General features: G+C 41.6%; 1 protein-coding gene across 3 annotated transcripts in view; it reads right to left on the bottom strand.

The window, feature by feature from the left end:
- Window positions 1-17,368, bottom strand: part of CRIM1 (cysteine rich transmembrane BMP regulator 1) — a 185,309-nt gene that overhangs the window by 52,685 nt on the left and 115,256 nt on the right. For all 3 annotated transcript variants that reach the window (XM_040993062.1, XM_040993063.1, XM_040993064.1), the window contains 2 exons: window positions 16,398-16,580; window positions 15,112-15,309 (listed from right to left, as the gene is read on the bottom strand). In XM_040993062.1, the coding sequence (XP_040848996.1) occupies window positions 15,112-15,309; window positions 16,398-16,580 (381 nt within the window). The remainder of the gene's footprint in view (window positions 1-15,111; window positions 15,310-16,397; window positions 16,581-17,368) is intronic.

The raw sequence follows: 17,368 nt of genomic DNA, 5'->3' as shown, positions 1-17,368 counted from the left end.
ACCTTGCTCTCACATTACATATTCCAATGAGTTTAAGAGAAAAAGAACATATTTTGCTTCTAGTTACTTTACATCGTATAACAACTATACCATTTTGCCACTGAAATAACTGATATTGTTGATATTTCAGTTGATAGTGTTGATATTTCAGGTATAAGTAGCCTTTTAAAGGAACATGTTAACAGATGGTCTAACGTGGGGGTCTAATCCGCACTACTCTACTGAACATCCAATTTTGACTTAATTCTCAATACTCTGATTGGCATGAGCTGGTTATCTTTCATAGCAAATGTGAGAGAACACGTGTGTAGCCCCCATTCTGGTTGGATCCCCAGGAAGACTGACAGTCCATTAGCAGCTCTGGTGCATGGGTGGGTGACTCTGGATAAGGACAGCTATGCAAGGCCACAGAGCTATCCTCTTGGGTCTATGTGCAGCGTTTGCTTCTGTCTGGGGTTAAACGACTTTATTTCCCAATTCTGATGGTCTCTAGCCTGCCACCTCACGGTGTGGGACCTGGCTGAAGAGCAGTTCTGCAGGGCCCCCCTGTGGCTGGCTGCGATGCACTGGCATCCCTGATTCCACAGCATCCATACCACACACACCCACAGCCTAAGAAAACTCTGGGAAGGCCTCATGATTGGCACACACCTATAAAAAGTATCTTGTACAGGTAGGTGCCTTACATTCTTTCCTAAGTGGAAAAAAAAAAAACCAGTAGGAGTAGTAAGAGAAATGAGTCCTCATCTGTGGCCATTTCTCTACTACTCCTCCTCTAGGGATTTAATAATGCTTTGCATATTTTACATAGCTCTTCTCTGCAAATTCCCAAGCCTGCTGACTTGATTGTGAGACAGAATGAACAATTATGTTATCTTCCCTGACTTAACTCAAGCACTCTCTTTGGGTTGTTTTTCTTATTTAAGGGGTGGGGAAGGTTTGCAGGAGCCAGGCTTGGTGAAGCCACATGAATACAGAGTGAGTGGGAACATTCTGAAGCTTCACCCACTTTTACGTGGCAGTTCAATGGTAGGCCCCCTGCAGCCCCATGGATTAATGGTAGCCTGTCCTGGGTCCTAAACCTGAGATAAGACTGGCCAAGACAGAACCAAAGCAACCAGCTTATCTGGCGTACTGCATCTTCATATATCACTGTTACCACAGTTACTTTCAGATGTGTCCCTTAAGAAGCCAGAACAGCACTCCAATAATTTACCAAAGTGTCAACGTAACTGTACTCTGGCAAGACCAGCAGGATAAGGATAAAATTTTCCCCCAAAAGCTAAAGGGAAAACTCTATTGGAAACAATAAGGGAAAAAAAAAAATTCCCTAATCTGGAAGTGGGAATTTCCATGGAGTATGAATGTGTACTTAAGAAAGTTTCATTAAGTCATGGAAAAAAAATCTCCCTACGGCCAGAGTTTTCAAATTCTTTCAGGCACGACATAGTTAGCCCTTTTTGCTTTGTATATGGTTCTCATAACAACACCTACAGCCTTTTGATTTCTAAAATACTTATCTCAAATCAGTTTCTTTATTTTAAAATGGATGGCGTGAAAATGTTCCCAGGATTTATATTATTTCATGGCCAGAGATAGAGAAGCAACCATATATTTATTTTAGGCCTATTAACTTTATATGTGTTTTTCCAAGGAATCTTGGCTCTTTGACTTATTTTTCTTCTTTTACAAGTCTCATATTTAATAGGAAAAGACAGAAGTGTGATTATGAGATTATTATGGAAAGGCCACAAAAGACAAATTAAAAAAAATTTTAATATAGAATGGGATCTCTTTTTCCAGGAATTCTGCTTGAGACAGCTCACAAAATGAATTCCAAGAATAATCTAGAGCTTGTACACTTGCCTTGCATTTTATTCTTGATATCCCTTTTACTGTTCATTTTTATAGTCACTACATCTCAGAAGCCTTTGGTTGGATACTCCATGCCATCTTCATTTGTGCGTGTGTAAGTGTGTGTTTAAAGCGATGTTCCACTTGAGGCAGGAAGGTACATGGCTGCAGTTCAGCTGGACCCCTGGGAGACAGCTGAGACCCAGAGTGGAAAGGGGCCTCACCTGGGGGGAAAGTTTTCATTCACGGTTCATAACTTCAGCCCCCAACACTGAGCATGTTCTGTAGCATTGCTCAACAAATAAACAAGAACGAAGGGGAAAAGCTAGCTACACATCCAGAGTCAGGATATGTTGCTTAACAAAGAAAAGCCTCTACTGAACATGACTCTGCTAACTCTAAGATGATTAGACAGTAAGTTCCCTAAACCTTACACCTGTGAAGTCCCCGACACGCAGCAGGCATTCAGTAAATGATTTCAACTGAAGTGGTAAGTTAGCTGTGAAGGTTACTGCAAACTTAACACTCAGAAACAGTGAGAACCGAGGAAAAACCCGAGCAATCTAGAATGAGACAGCTAATGATGACAGTTTCCTGGGAGGCTAAAAATGTGATCTGTATCTTTGGCTTGAAAATGTACAAAAGATTACATACTATTATACATGGTTTCACAGCGTAATTCATAACAAATTCTGATGCTCCCAATATCTTTTTTTTTTGTTTTGCTTCTGGGACTACCCTACTCTAGGGCAGTAGAAAATAATAATAAAAAAAAATGTTACTAAAATATTTCTGAAAATAGCCAGGCACTCATTCAACTCAGGAACTTGAGTTGAGCTATGGGCACTTTTGCCAACTGTACAGCAAATTTATAAATGGTTAAGTAAACACCGGCGAGGAGGAGCAGAAGGGAAGGGAGAGTTCTAGACCAGAATTGGCAAATCCCAGTGATGGTATCCCAGTGTCTACCACACGGAAAGCGACGGGTAGATGAACAATTCCACTCATCAGGGACTAATTTCAGGGCTCTGGGCTCAGGGTTTGGCTGGATGTGAACAAGCCCGGGCAGAAGGCAAGGCTCAGGGGATAGAGCACTTCCTGGGCAATTCAGGGCTGTCACTTTGTATGGTGTTACTAGATGGCGGGAAGCAGGGAACAGATTTGGCTCTGCCGGAGACCACACAGCAAGGCCACAATTCCAAGCAGAGGCTCCCATGGGGAACCACAGATGAAAGACAAAGCCAAAGGAACTGGATTTCAACAATGAGAAGTGCATTAGTGACAAGAACAGAATCTGCACTTGGAAAATCAAGTCCTTTCATGTTTATTGCCTTATTTTCCTTGTCTGCACTCCCCCTTCACAACGGTGGTCCAAAGAAAAATGGGGGCAGCATTTGGCACAGCAGTTAAGGTGCCAGCTGACAAACCAGCATCCTATACAGGAGTACCTGCATTCGACGTCTAGCTCCAGCTACTGATTCCAGATTCCTGCTAACAGAGCCCCTTGGTGGCAGCAGAGAAGGCTCAAATAGCTGGGTTGCTGCCACTCACACAGACTGAGCTTCCAGCTCCCAGCTTGGCCTACCTTCCATCTTTGCAGGCATTTAGGGAGTAAACTGGTGAAGGTGAACTTCACTCCATGAAAACATAAAGAGAAGCAATGCCAAGATCATGGACTCGGACGTCAGAAAACCTAGCCAGAGTCCTTCTCTTTCAGTGATAATGAAATGCTCTAGGCTTCTATACAAGATGGATTCTCATTATACCGACCTCACAATATTCCAGGCAGGCTTGAACACCACCACTAATGCCACCGTCATGAAAAAGAAATGAGTCTGTTAACTCTCAGGGCTATCCACCTGTTACTTGTTACCTTAATTACTGTTACAATGATGACCCTATCTCAGAGCACCAACTGGTCTCAGATAATGGCAAAGAAATGAATTATTAAGGCTCTTCCACTGGAACTGGTTCAGCATTTGAACTCTGACCGCTGTAACTTAAAAGTGTCATTTTCTATCTCTGCTCAGGCCAGGACGAGCATCTGCCATGTGGGAGGGTCGGTGGTGTCCTTTCACATGGTCTGCTAAGCTTTGGCACACGTTAGTGACTGGCCACTGGCGCCTTTCACTTTTGCTGAGTAGCCGTCTGATAACATTGTTGCACTTTCTGACTATGTCTGTGGTGTCTCCAAGAGAACAGCAATCTCAGTCATCAGCTTATCCAGTGTGAGCTAAAACAATGAGCTTGTGTCTGGCTGACCTCGTTCTTCCTCTCTCATGAAGGGGGCCTTGCTTGATCTGTAGGGACAAGGGCAAACCCATCACAGCATTGTTTATACTATGTTGGTATCTTTGCTAGTAGTTGTGCTGTGCTTAAGTAGAAAGAAGAAAAAGAAGCCTCATCTCTTACAACCATCTCAGAGCAGAACGTAGATTTTCGTAGGCTAGTGATCTTAAACTTAGGTCAACAATAGGGTATGCACAGCTAGGAGGTTTATATTAATATTCTTGGGGGAAGTTTCACTCAAAAAATAATGTTTTCAGTTATCTGTGTCTCAGGAGGGTGGGGGTGCTCCCTATTCAATTCATCTAGCATAAATAATTGTGGAATCTTTAAAAAAACTTTGTTACGAAAGGATGAGAGTCACAGCTTTGAAAAGATACAAACTTGCGGATTCCTCTTCACTATGGAAGGCCTGAGGCCTTATGAAACTGACTTCTTATTATCTCTGAACAAATTTCAGCTCCACTAACAAAGAGAAACTGCCTGAAATTTGAAAGTGAGCCCATAGGCAAGGCAACAGTCTTCTAAGTAAGGCAAAAGGGAATAGGCTCTGGTGTTCCGACCGATAGGCCAAATTGTTTGTCTAGATGGCAACACGAGATTCCGGTAAGGCAAAAAGTAGGCATGACCCACTGAAGTAAGTATATAAAAATATCTCCTTTCATTTGAAAATAGATTCAAGGTATGCTCAAATTATATCAGGAAAGACTACTTATTCAGATTAAGGAATCAGGGACCTAGGTAAATTTAAAGAAGAAAAAATAAGGTGAAGCCAAGGATGAAGTAAAGGCACAGCATGCATGCTGAGAACTCTGCCTGGTCTAGCAAGCGGTTTAAAAATTTAGCTTTCTGGGGCTGGCGTCCTGGGGCGGCTAATCCTCTGCCTGCAACACTGGCATCCTGTATGGGTGCTGGTTCAATCACCAGCTGCTCTGTTTCCAATCCAACTCCTTGCTGATGCCCTGGAAAAGCAGGGGGGGGGGGGGCAAATACCCGGAGGAAGCTCCTGGTTTCAGAGCAGCCCAGGTCCAGCCACTGCAGCCATCTGGATGGTGGACTAGTAGATGGAGGATTTATCTTGTTTCTCCTCTCTGTAACTTTGCCTTTCAGATAAAAGGTAGGAAAACACTATGTATATAAAAATAAAGTCAGTTTTCTGTTCCAGCGGCCAATGAATAAAGCCCAGAATGCCACATGGTTCTGAGGGTCCCCAGGAGCAAAAGTCCCTGTTAGTCTCAGATTTTTCTTGGGAACCTTGATGTGGTTCACTATGGTACTACAAAATATGAACTAGGGCCCTGACTGCAATCTTACTTTTGATTGGCAACTAGCTTTAAATATTGTGTTCTTAAGTGGTCTGGAGCCATGGTCTGGGTTCTATTCCAAGCAAATCTGATAAATCCAGCTGATCTCTCAGATGTGAACATAAGATCAACTTGATGTTTAAGTATCAGAGTGCTTCAAATAACTCATGGGAAAATGGAGTTAGAAGGCAAGTTTATTTTGGTGTAAAAGAATTTGAAATCTATGTATATTTCTTTTGATAATGTGTATTTTCTCATGCATTTCTAAAGCTCCAAGTAGGTACGGATTTCTAAATTCCACTTCCATGAAGTTTTCAAAATAGGCTCATCGGTATCCCAACGATATAAACAACAAACAAAAATCTGGTCAAACTGGTAAATTACTCAAACACAAAAATGAATAACTTGAAATGCATCGTGTCTCGTGTTTTCTAACGAATTTCAAAATCATGCCAAATGTTTGAAGCTGTTCATCCCATATCAAGTTGAGATGAGATTGATGGTATTAGCCCTAGATGGACATCCAGTACTGGCAGAAGATGGTCCAATGAGCACACCGAGGACAGACACACTGAGCAGAACCTGTCTTCTTGGTGCCACCTTAGAACAGCGAGATCCTTGGGTGGTCCAGGCACATCCTTCAGTAAAGGAGTGTCCTGTTACTTTACAGCTATGTTGTAGCAGCCGTTTTATAGTTACATGACATTGTGTTCTCAATAATCAGACACAGCACGCAGAATAATTCTAACGAGGTCTCTAACCATGTTTCACTGAGTTTGTTCACTATCGCTCATCCTCATGTCAATTCAATTGTGAACCCATTGTGTTCTCAGAAGATATCATTAAGACCACATCATATAATATTTTAAAGGGCAGAATTGAAAGTGGAATTGGAGAATTAAAAGTTTACAGGTCAATTATACTAAAATCGCCATGTATTTTATGAGTTTTTTTTTTTTTACAGGCAAATTATTTTAGTCTGATTTATTTGAAAACATGTGTGATTGGGACATCTGCAATTTCTCAAAAAATGTTAAAACATAGGCCCATCTGAAAATATGCCCCCGGTGAAAAAAAAAAGATACTATAGAATCGGTGAATTGATTTTTGAAATAAACACATTAGGAGTTATACTCACAAACAAGTGTTATCCAATAAAAGCATTCACTTTGGAGCCTACACGCCTGTGCCAAAATGCTGTTCAGATAAAATTCCATCAAACTTTTCTTCAGTGTTGCTTTCAGAGCAAATTACTATGTCATGGAAGACAGAGTGTCTTGTCTTTACTGTCACTGAGTGCTTTCTCTAAACAGCTTCTTTCTGCTAAAATTACTTTTTTTTAGCAGAGTTAGACATGAATGACTCCGGCCTTATGCTGGAGTCTAATAAACTTTCAAAGTCAGGGGTTTACAAAGCTGAAGATAGTCCAAAGAATGCACTGGAAGCTCTACAATCAGTTTTAAAAGAGAAACACCAAAAATACTCTGCAAGAGTATTCCTAGAATAAGCATACAATTGTCCCGTTTAACTCTTTTGAAAGGAAAAATACTTCACTTGAGTATAAACACTGGTGTATTTTAAAATAACTTCTTAGGGTACATGCTGTGATATAGAGGATTGAACTGCCCTTTGAGACATGTGCGTCCCAGACTGGAGTGCCTGGGTCAAATCCCAGTACTCCACTTTGGATTCATCGTGCTTATGTACACCCCGGGAGGCAGATGGTGGCTCCAGCACTTGAATCCCGCCACCCTCCTAAGAGACCTGGATGCTGTTCCTGGCTGCTGGCTGTAGCCTGGTCAGCCCTGGTTGCTGCAAGGCAACCGGAGAGTGAACCAGTGAAGGCGGAAACTGTCTCTGTCTCTTTGTCTCTGTGCTACTTAACCTTTCACATAAAACGCTTAAAAATAATTCGTGCATACAGCCAGACCTTACATCAACAAGGGAAAAAAAACAAACTAAACAAACTTCATTGGAAAAGTCCCATCGGGTAATTTAAACGCAGGCACTCTGCGCCAGGTTCACTCCTCGGGACTGAGACTAAGAGTGGCAGAGGAGAGAAAGAAAATCTTGTTTTAAGATGGCCTGATACAGCCATCATTAGGCAAGGCAAATCTCCCTTTAGCTACAATGTCACTAGTTAAAATGTTACACTGCAGTGCACTGACAAATGCTTGAAGGAAACCCACGCTGCTACTCATCAATGGTTGCACCCGTGAAGATGATGGAATCTTCTCTGTTATGCAGGCCTTGTCTGAAGGGCATGCCTCTTAATAACCTTCATTAACTTCTGTTTGGTTGCCTAAGAGTTGTCTCTTATCCAAAAAAAGTTTAACACAGTCTCAAAAGAGATTGTGTTTATTTAAGCTGGTTGGAAAAACATTCCTATCATTTCAAGAATGACTAAATATTTTTCATTCACATAGCTAGCATTCCAGACTATGTTTTCCTGCCTCTGTTGATTAGATGAAAATTAGCAGGCCTGAGTCTATCTATTAGATGCAATTATTATCTGAGCAGAAAAATTATGAGACTCCCAGCAATAACTCCCTTTTTGGTACGGGAAGTACATAAAGGGACCACCCCCCCAAAAAAGAAAGAAAAAGTAACAAGAAGAAATATGCTGCTTCAACAGCTAGGACTGTAAACCCTGTAAATTCAGGTGTAGAGGATCTTCTAATCATGTATTTCAGAATCAGTTCGGAATAATTCTGACTACTTAAGGCACTGACCAGCTTGATCATACCATAAAATAACACTTTCAGGCTGACCTTGCCAAGATTCTAGCACAAAGTGCAAGCTCTTACTAATGCAAGCAAAAGCAGGCTAGAATTGGAAAACCAGTAGATTACCAGCTATGAGCAAGAACAACCATTTCTTCTAAAACCACACTACTTCCACAACAATTTATCATCATAAGTGTTTAACTGTTAATGTAAATGGTAGATCTAACAGGTAAAAAGCAGATACTTAAATTATGGAATGCACTGTGTGTGGCTGTAAAAAACAATCCTACAATTCTGAAAGTGGTATTTCAATTACATAGGAATGTTCTTTCCATCTGCATTCTAACATCCAAAGATGTAATGTCACAAAATTCATCACTGACATCTCTATGATGCTTGGGTTGAAGACCCAGGTTAACTTTGATCACTTGCTATGCATTTCTGTAACTCCATACATGACCTTATTTGGGCAAGCAGAAAACAGATTGTGTTAGAGTTTCATTTCCATTTATGAAACTCATCTCCAGGACATCTAGAGTTAAAGGATGGAACAATTTGCCAAGCAGTCGTCAAGATGCTATGAATATTTTATTATTCGTGGCTTACTAATAATAGTGTGGTATACGGCAGTGAAGCAATACCACCCATAAACTGAGTTTTGATCCCTGTTGACTCTCAGTATGTTAATAATATGTGACTCTGTGGTATCTTCGACTTCACTGCCTCTCTGGGGTCAGCCAAACTATGCTTGACTCCTTGCCACAGAGGCAGTAGCTTAATCATTTGAGAGACTGTTCAGTGAGGAAGCATTATGGGCAGGGCAGGGCTGGAAACATTTTTTTCTTGTTTCAAGGAATTCCCACCCAGATATGTGCCTGGTACAGACTTTTCTGGCAATCTGTGGAAATCTCATTTGAAAAGCAGCTTGATTCAAATTATATAACGAACATTCATGGGAAAGAATACAGTTCCACAGAGCTGAGATTGATGAAGAGGAAGCCAGTGCATGTGACAGTTCACAGCCCTCCAGTTTATTAGGAGCACAGCATGCAGTCTATTACTGGGTGAGCTGATGTGGAAGCAGCTTACTAAATTTACATAGCTGCAGACATGCCTCAAACCAAAGCTTTGACACTTTTTCAAGTAGGTCCAGGATTCCCCAATGAAGGGATAGAAGACAGTGGCAGGAAAAAGACAGTTGATTTTCTGGTTCAATCACATTCCTCCCTAAATCCACAGAGGCAGAAAAGAATCCACGCACAGCAGCTCTCTTACTCCTCCAGTTCAAGAGTTGATTAAGTCCAGGTGAGCAGACTTAGAGGCCCTGCCTAAAACCAACTCCTGTTTCCAACAGCTCTGCGGATGCTACTGCTTTAACTTGTTATTATGGAAAAACATTTTTTAAACACCCAAAGAGAATATGATGGGTCCTCCTATATGCCCATCACTCTACTTTTAAAATCTACAAATGACTATTTGATTTCTTGTCTGTGAAAGAAAAAGCATTTTTCCTTGCTTATAGGGAAACACATTGTAGAAAGGAAATTACCCTTTCACTCACTCGCAAAAACAGGATTTATTCACTGGCAACATAAGTATACTGCTGGGTATGACCTTTTAAAATATTATTCAAGTTATTCCTAGTTCTTGAAAAGTGATACTCTTAGTGTTGGCTCCAAAAGTCTCAAGATCACAGAAACCCTTAGCTCCTCCTCACAGGGGGCTCTGCATCCTGGAAGAATCCTCAAGCCACAGTGACCTTGCCAGCCCAGACCAAGACGAGACATCACATCCGACTCTCACAACTTGTAAGTCACGCTCACAGGAAGTTGTCCACACACCTGTCTACATCCCTTGCTTCTTCCCTGCCCCCCAAGTTAACACGGACATGTCACATACATCTTAGAGTCACCATTTCACTTCCCAACACTCTATCTTACCTTCCACTAGAAAACAAGCCTCTAATGGAGATGGCATGTGTTTACCAGTCAACTTAGCTAGCAAAACAATCAACACTGTTACTCTGAATGCCTAATTCTGACAGGAAAAGTAAAACTTGACCTGTGTAAGGAACTGAAGTCAGCATGCGGTGGCACTTACACTTGCACCAGTTAGGTCTTCAAACCAGTACCTAAGTACGAGTGAGCATGAGGTTTGAAGGGTTGAGGAAGCCTCATTCAAACTCCTGCATGCTGGACCTTAGGGACTGGGTGAGACCAAACTGCCAGTTCCACACCAGACTTGGACAATCCCCAGAGCCTCCACCAAGTTGGAGCAGAGATCTGGGCCCTCTTCAGAAGGATGAGTCAACCTACAGCCGGCTGGCCAAACCTGCCTACAGATATGTGGTCCTACTCCATGGGCAAGACACACAACACCTTACTCAGCTAAGGAGATTCGCAAGAAAGGTTTGGTTGTGGCTTCCTATTCCATTCTTTCCCTTTCACGTCTTGCCCTTACTTATGTATTCATGAAAAATTTTGAGCATCTATTTATATGCAGATGATTTTTAGGGATCCAAAGAATAGGGAAGAGTCCTCACACAGGGCAACACCTTGTGTGATGTAACGCTGAAATAGGATGGAAAAACCCACATCGTGAGGCTCAAAAGGAGCTGGAGCATCACAGCACTTGACCTGGCATGAGGTTTGTCTGTCATCGGTATCAACCATGGTCATTAACAGTAATGGTGCTAGACATGGGTGAAGGTCCCTCCTTTTTGTTTTTAGGTTTTTGTTTGTTTGTTTTAAGGTAAATCTTTAACTCCCATATGTCCATTGAAGCTGTAAACTGGTTATGCTAGTCTGCACATATCCACCTGAATCAAAAATGGAAATACTGAGTTTGGCCATCACAAAAAGAGGTAGACATGAGCCAGGAAAGCAAAACACAAGGTTAAAATCAGTTACATACCAGAACTGCTAATCTGTGTACCTGAATTGGGTGTTGGTTATTACTTGCTAAAACTCCATCATGAAGGTACTTAAGTGCCAATTTAACAAGCACTTACACACTTATGAATCAAAGTTAACTGTCAAGTAACGGCCTAATCTCCTAAGGGTCCCCAAGGTTCAAGTTCACAGTCCTCCAGTTCAGCAGGAGTAATCAGGCCCATGATGCTGTCACTTGGAAGGTATGTATGCTCAAAAGCAACAGCCACAACAATCTTATTCCTCCCTGTAGGGAGAAACACACTGTATTCAGTAATGCAATAATTTATCTAGAAAGAATCTAAAACCACAATCCTGGTGTGAGGTCTTTTCATTTAATTTTAGACTCTGACTAGGTACCTTGAGACTGTGGCTAACAGGGCCAGGGCCAATACTTATTATGCAACTGTGTACAAAGGAATTTATTATGCGGATAAGCTGCACCAAGGTTGTTGCTCTTCTCTAAATCATTTGGCTGGATGCTTACTTCTCACACATTAACACTTTTTTTTTTTCTTATTTCGTTTCATAAAATCCTTTCGTTATTCTGAAACAACATGAAATTTCATCTCAGTGTGCTACTTAATGATTAATGAAAAAAATATTTTTAGTTGGTTCCAGATATTTTCTTGGGCTCTGGAAAGTAAGCAATGAGATTCATTTACCTTGTATTATTTTATAACTATTATTAGTAATTTATAACCCTTTAGTATCCTTCTAAGATATGTAATGTTTTTGATCCTATGCAGATAGAATCTATCTTGAGTTATTGCAGGTCAAATACAATATTATTTGACACTCACTTCTTGACAAACTAAGAAGAAACACAGAATACATTCACTCTCTTAATACAAGAAAGTAGAATCTTTGAAAGCTCAGATGAAGACAGGTTGTGTGGGAGAGCACGAAAGAAGGAGACCAGCAGAATCCAACAGCTGGCACGAGGCAGAGGCCGAGTTCTGTTGCAGAGCGGCTTTCTACACGGGAGACAGGAGACTTGAACTTGGGAGGATATCCCAGGTCTTCAAAGAAAGGCGGGGCTCACATGTCCTCCCCTGCACCCCAGCTCCGTCTCCCCACAGCACAGAGCCAAAAGGCAGAGATGACCAGAGATGAATGGGGGAAGTAGATGACATCTGTGAGCAGGGAAGCAAATGAAAATGTAGCTCAACCCAGCAGGCCTCAGCTTATGTCAGCTCGGGCAAACAACAGGAAGTGAACCGAGGGGAAAGGTATCTAAACTTCTCTAAACCTTGATTTTTTTCATCTCGAAAAGGGCTCATAAGACATGAACACACTGCTGCGGTTAGGAGAAATCGGGTACAAGCGTGAAGCATTTACCACACAGTACCTCGATGTGAACATCAGAGGTCTGGCTTAGTTTAAAATTTAGCTTAAATGTGTTCTTTGAAGTTAGAGCTATCTCATTTCTTTTTCCTCTATCTGGACTACAGGAAGTTCTTCATTTTTTGGAACTAATGGCTCACCACAACTAATTCTTTTAACAGGTTGTATCTGTGCAAGTCTTTCAGAGATCAAACTAAGTTCACACCTGTGAACACCTGTGATGTCAATCCATCAGTTTCACATAGGTTTCTATTCTCCAATACTTCCCTTCTCTATGCACCTTGATGGGGATGCTCTTGAGTGCAAACCTTATCCTCACTTTTAGAGGAGAGTCCTCACTTCACTTTTACAAGATTTTTAAGTCCTATTTTGAATGTATGATGCAAGACCCACAAAGTTCAAGAGTAGTATTTACTGGAATACTTATTTCTGCTTTTCAATTTTTCTTACAGTATCACCCTGTTCCCAGTTGACAACAGCTTATTCCCAATTCTTAGGGCTAGGTATCCCCATTTTTATGTGCATCAGCAAGTGGCCCTTTCCTGTGAGGTTCATGCTACAACCTTTACACCTATTTCTATATACTCCTTTTATCCGCCCTGAAACCCTGCCTTCAGGAGCTGGGAGGTGTGTCTGCGTGAGGGGTGGGCGTGTGACACCAGTCCTCGGGAAGCTATAGAGCCCCACCGTGCAACAGCTGCACTCTGTGCAGAGCAATGGGGAGGGAATTGAGGATGCCAATAAAACGAGAATTTTCCAGCTTCCATTTTCACATGATTTTTAAAGTCTCTAATAAGTCTAACCCCTTTGAGGTTAATGAAAACAGTTGAGCAAACTCTGAAGCCTGAGTTTATTAAAATTCAGGTGGGAGCAAAGAACTTGATACTTAAAAAGACTTAGTCCACTTAGCTGAGTTTCTGGAGGGATCTACTGGTTTCTTCAAATCCATTAATCAATCATCCATAAGAGACTGATTGCTTGTAATCACCTATGACTGTCAATGGCCCTTTTATCACTGTTATTGCTACTGCCCATAAATGATGATGATCTAGTCCTTACTATATTCTCACCAGTGCCACACGGGACACACACTGGCATTTATTCCTGTGCGAAGATGCTGGACATTCTTTTTCACCACCCTAGTGCCACACTGATACCTTTGTTCTATGTCTGTCAACCTCATGTGGACGAAGGTTCACTCATTTTATTTTTTTTCATGTTCTGTAACCCCCACTCCTGTGGTGGACTGTACCTAAGGGGGTGCATAATGGGAAATTAATATGTTCATAGGTGGAAACAGAAGTGTGCAGTACAAGGAAGGACTCAGTGATACGGCTAATACCCTACACTGTTGGGAGACACCTCAGTGTCATGCCCAGTGGCAGCATGATGGACTTATGAAAACTCATGAAAGACATCCATTGTAAGACGGGAGGAAAGAAGAGTGGGGAGGGGAGGGGATTTGGGGAGGGAGAAAGGAGATTCCAGTGCCTATTCAACATTATCATATAACAGCAACATCAACAAAAAACATTCAAAGATTTAAAAGATTAAAAAAAGAATTGTACCTACAAACCACACTGAATCTGTTGAAAACTATTCAAAATTTAAAATGTTTAAAGGAAAAAAAAATCTGAGAAATCTACAAGGATCCATCTTCGACACAGATTAATTTTTGACCTAGGCTAGTTCATTTTACTACACAAATGTGTTTGTTAAAGATGGATGCTCTAACAGATTTGTCACACAAACATTTAAGCTCATTTGTATTAGCAGACATGGATAAAGATTAAGAAGGAGATGATGAGGCAGGGATTGTGGTATGAGTGTGGTACCGCTTGGGAAGCCCACACCACATGGTGCGGTGCCTGGGTCAAGTCCTGGATTCTCTGTCCTTCTGAGTTAGCCCAGAATTGGAACTACCGGCATTTGGGGGGAATCAACTACTGGATAAGATCTCTCTTATTGACTATCCCCTCTCTGTCTCCGTGCCTTTCAAATGAACAAACTGAGCAAGAGAGAAAGACACACACATTCAGAGTAGTAAATATTTAGACTCCTCCTGGGATGGAGAAAATGAATTGGAGCAGGAGTTGGGACAGAAAACTTCATCATGCCTCAAAGTTTCTCTTCTAGACAGCAAGACAGGTAGGGAATGCAGGTGACAGACAGAACAAGTGCATTGCAGGATACGTAAGAGCACAGTCCTGATGATGCTGGAAGGATGCATGTCAGAGTGATGGCAGCTGACAACCCAAATGGCCTTTGGTGGTTTCGGTTTTCCCTCCCAGGAGCCAGGACTACTGAGCTCATGGAAATCTCGTAAATTGAACATGCTGTGCTTGACTCACGAGTTTCACTTCACATCATTTTGTTGTGCTGACCTTTATGTATTAAACAGAGTTCAAGTGAATTGGATTAAAATGTAAATATTCCTATGCTGCAAAACATTCCAACAAAGACTTCTCTGCTCTCATTTCATATTTGTAACATTCCCCCCCTCACCCTATGATGGGTTTGGGCTGTACAATAAATTCATCTGCAGCTAGTAACAGCATGACACAGATATTATGCCTAAGGAAATAAAAAAAAAAAACAAACAAACAAGAGCATCCTGGTAGGAGTGCCTCCAGCATGAGATACGTCAGAATCTGCAAGGTTTACCTTCACACACTGGGCAACACTCCCCAGGCACTTTGACTGGGTGCATGCAGCTCTGTCCACAGGCCGTGGCCACACAGTGAGGTTCCCCGTTGATGCACTGGCAGAAGGTGCAGTCATCTTCCCGCCACCGGTCTCCGTGGGCACGTATCTGACCATTGGCATAGCAGCCAGCAGGATTATTAAAAGGGTACACTGGGTCTAAATTAAAAATAAGTTTACAGTGAGACTGAGTATATCACGCATCTTATTTCTGCCTACGGCTATAGATATTTGTTCCCAGGGTCTAGTCATCAGGAGTTCTATTCCAGTTGTGATTAACAGCAGCTCAAAATTGCCTGAGGTGTCTCAAGGAGTCTAAACAAATGCATCAGTCACACCAAACCTGCAACTACCTCTGACACTGGGTCAGGGAAGAGGATCTAGGACTCGAAAATGCATGTGGCACGTGCTACCACTCCACCCCTCTGAAAAGCTTTGGGGAGAAAGCTGCGTGTGGGGGAACCAGGAGACACAAACACATTTCAGATTCCAGCAATGACTTCTGAGTTGCCACTTGAGATGATTATCGCTTCTCAATTTCTCTGGACAGCACAATGCCCCCAGTTACTGGGAGTGACAACGCTCTTGGTAGGATTAACTGAACTGAATGTCTGCATGTCCGTTCTATGGCTGTGTGCATGACAAGACTGGCTTAGGAGCATCATGCATACTTGCTGCTACCTTTGTCCCTGCGTGCTGGGCAATTGGCAGCTAAGTTACAATAGAAAAAACTCGATTACTTACAAGACAACATACACAAAATCCCCTGAAGTCCCTAGATTGACAGCAATTAGCTAAATCTTGTGTCTCCCAAATAAACACCACTGTGCTGGGAAAGGAGTCACCAGCAGGTTAACACTGTGTTACGCAAAAACAAAGGTAAAATTTGAAATGAATCCGTCAGAGCTTTGGAAAGGCAGCCTGCTACGGGTGGGAGTGGCCAGTGCACATGTACTAGATAAAAAAATTACCATATTTTATAGTATATAAAAATGCTATGCATACAGTTCATTTTTACTTTGCGCTTGGATCTGAATTCTAGGAAGGGAGATGTAAGCGACCATGACCAGACAATTCACTATGAGTATTACACAGAGGTTCCTATCTGTTCTTTTTTTAACACCACCAATAGCTACATCATTTAGACACCAGCATCAGGTTGGAAGTTCATTGCTATAAACTAAGTGGTCCATGGTTGGATGAATTTTCTTTTTTAACTTTACTCTTCAACCGGCACCCTTCCGTACCTTCACACACCGGGCAGCACTCCCCTTCCGGCACATAGTACCTCTCGCAGTTCAGCTGGCCACACTGGGCGGTAAAGCAAATGGAAACACCGCCTTGACATCGACAGAACCGGCAGTTGTCCATTCGGAACATGTCTCCATCGTAGTATTCTACGTTATTAAACACACAGGCTGGCTTGGTTTCTGCAACGAGTTAAAGCAACACACAAAATCAATTCTAAGTGGTGTCTCTTTACATTGTTTCAGTCTCTAGAAAGTCTGTCTCCAAGCAAGAGGTTATAGTTTGTTAGAAAATGACTAAACCTGATACAACGATGCAACAGAATCAAGAAAACAAAATACATTGTTATCCTGTTTACACCAAGGAACTGAAATTCCCCTTAGCAAAATCTAAATGGTTTCCTCCCACTCTAATGAAAGGTAAACTTTATGAGTATGAAACTCACTTATCTGCTAAGTGCTCCAAAGAGATCACGTTTGTTTTGTTAAATCCTTCACTACCCCAAGTGAGCGGACCTGCTCCAATACAGGTTTAGTTCTGCCTCAAAATTTTTATTTTTTTGGAGGTTCTCTCTAAATTATTTTTTCCGCCTGATTTGACAATCTAGAATGTTAATGTGCCAGATTTCACACATACACATATATATGTATTACATAGTACATAATGTTGTACACATTATGCCACTTACTCCCAGTCAGAAAGGTCTGACAGATATTGTTCTGAGCTGAGAAGTTAGAAAGTTCTGTGAAATTTGTTCAAACTCACAAGATTATTAGCAAAGAGGAAGTCTTCAACTAAAACTGTGTGCTCCTTGCTGTGTTTCGGGTCATACTCAGCGAAGGAATCATGGCCTGTCTTTACAACTCTCATCATGATAGCAATGATTTCATTTTCTCCATTCTTAAATACTATCTCTAAATTCATTCCAGATCTCTAATTATGGTTGATTCAAAATAGTTCCTGATGATTT

Source organism: Ochotona curzoniae, unplaced genomic scaffold (genome assembly GCF_017591425.1).
Source record: "Ochotona curzoniae isolate NIBS_2020 unplaced genomic scaffold, NIBS_Ocur_1.0 contig_883, whole genome shotgun sequence".
NCBI classification, from domain to species: domain Eukaryota; kingdom Metazoa; phylum Chordata; class Mammalia; order Lagomorpha; family Ochotonidae; genus Ochotona; species Ochotona curzoniae.
This window is presented reverse-complemented; position numbering and strand designations above follow the sequence as displayed.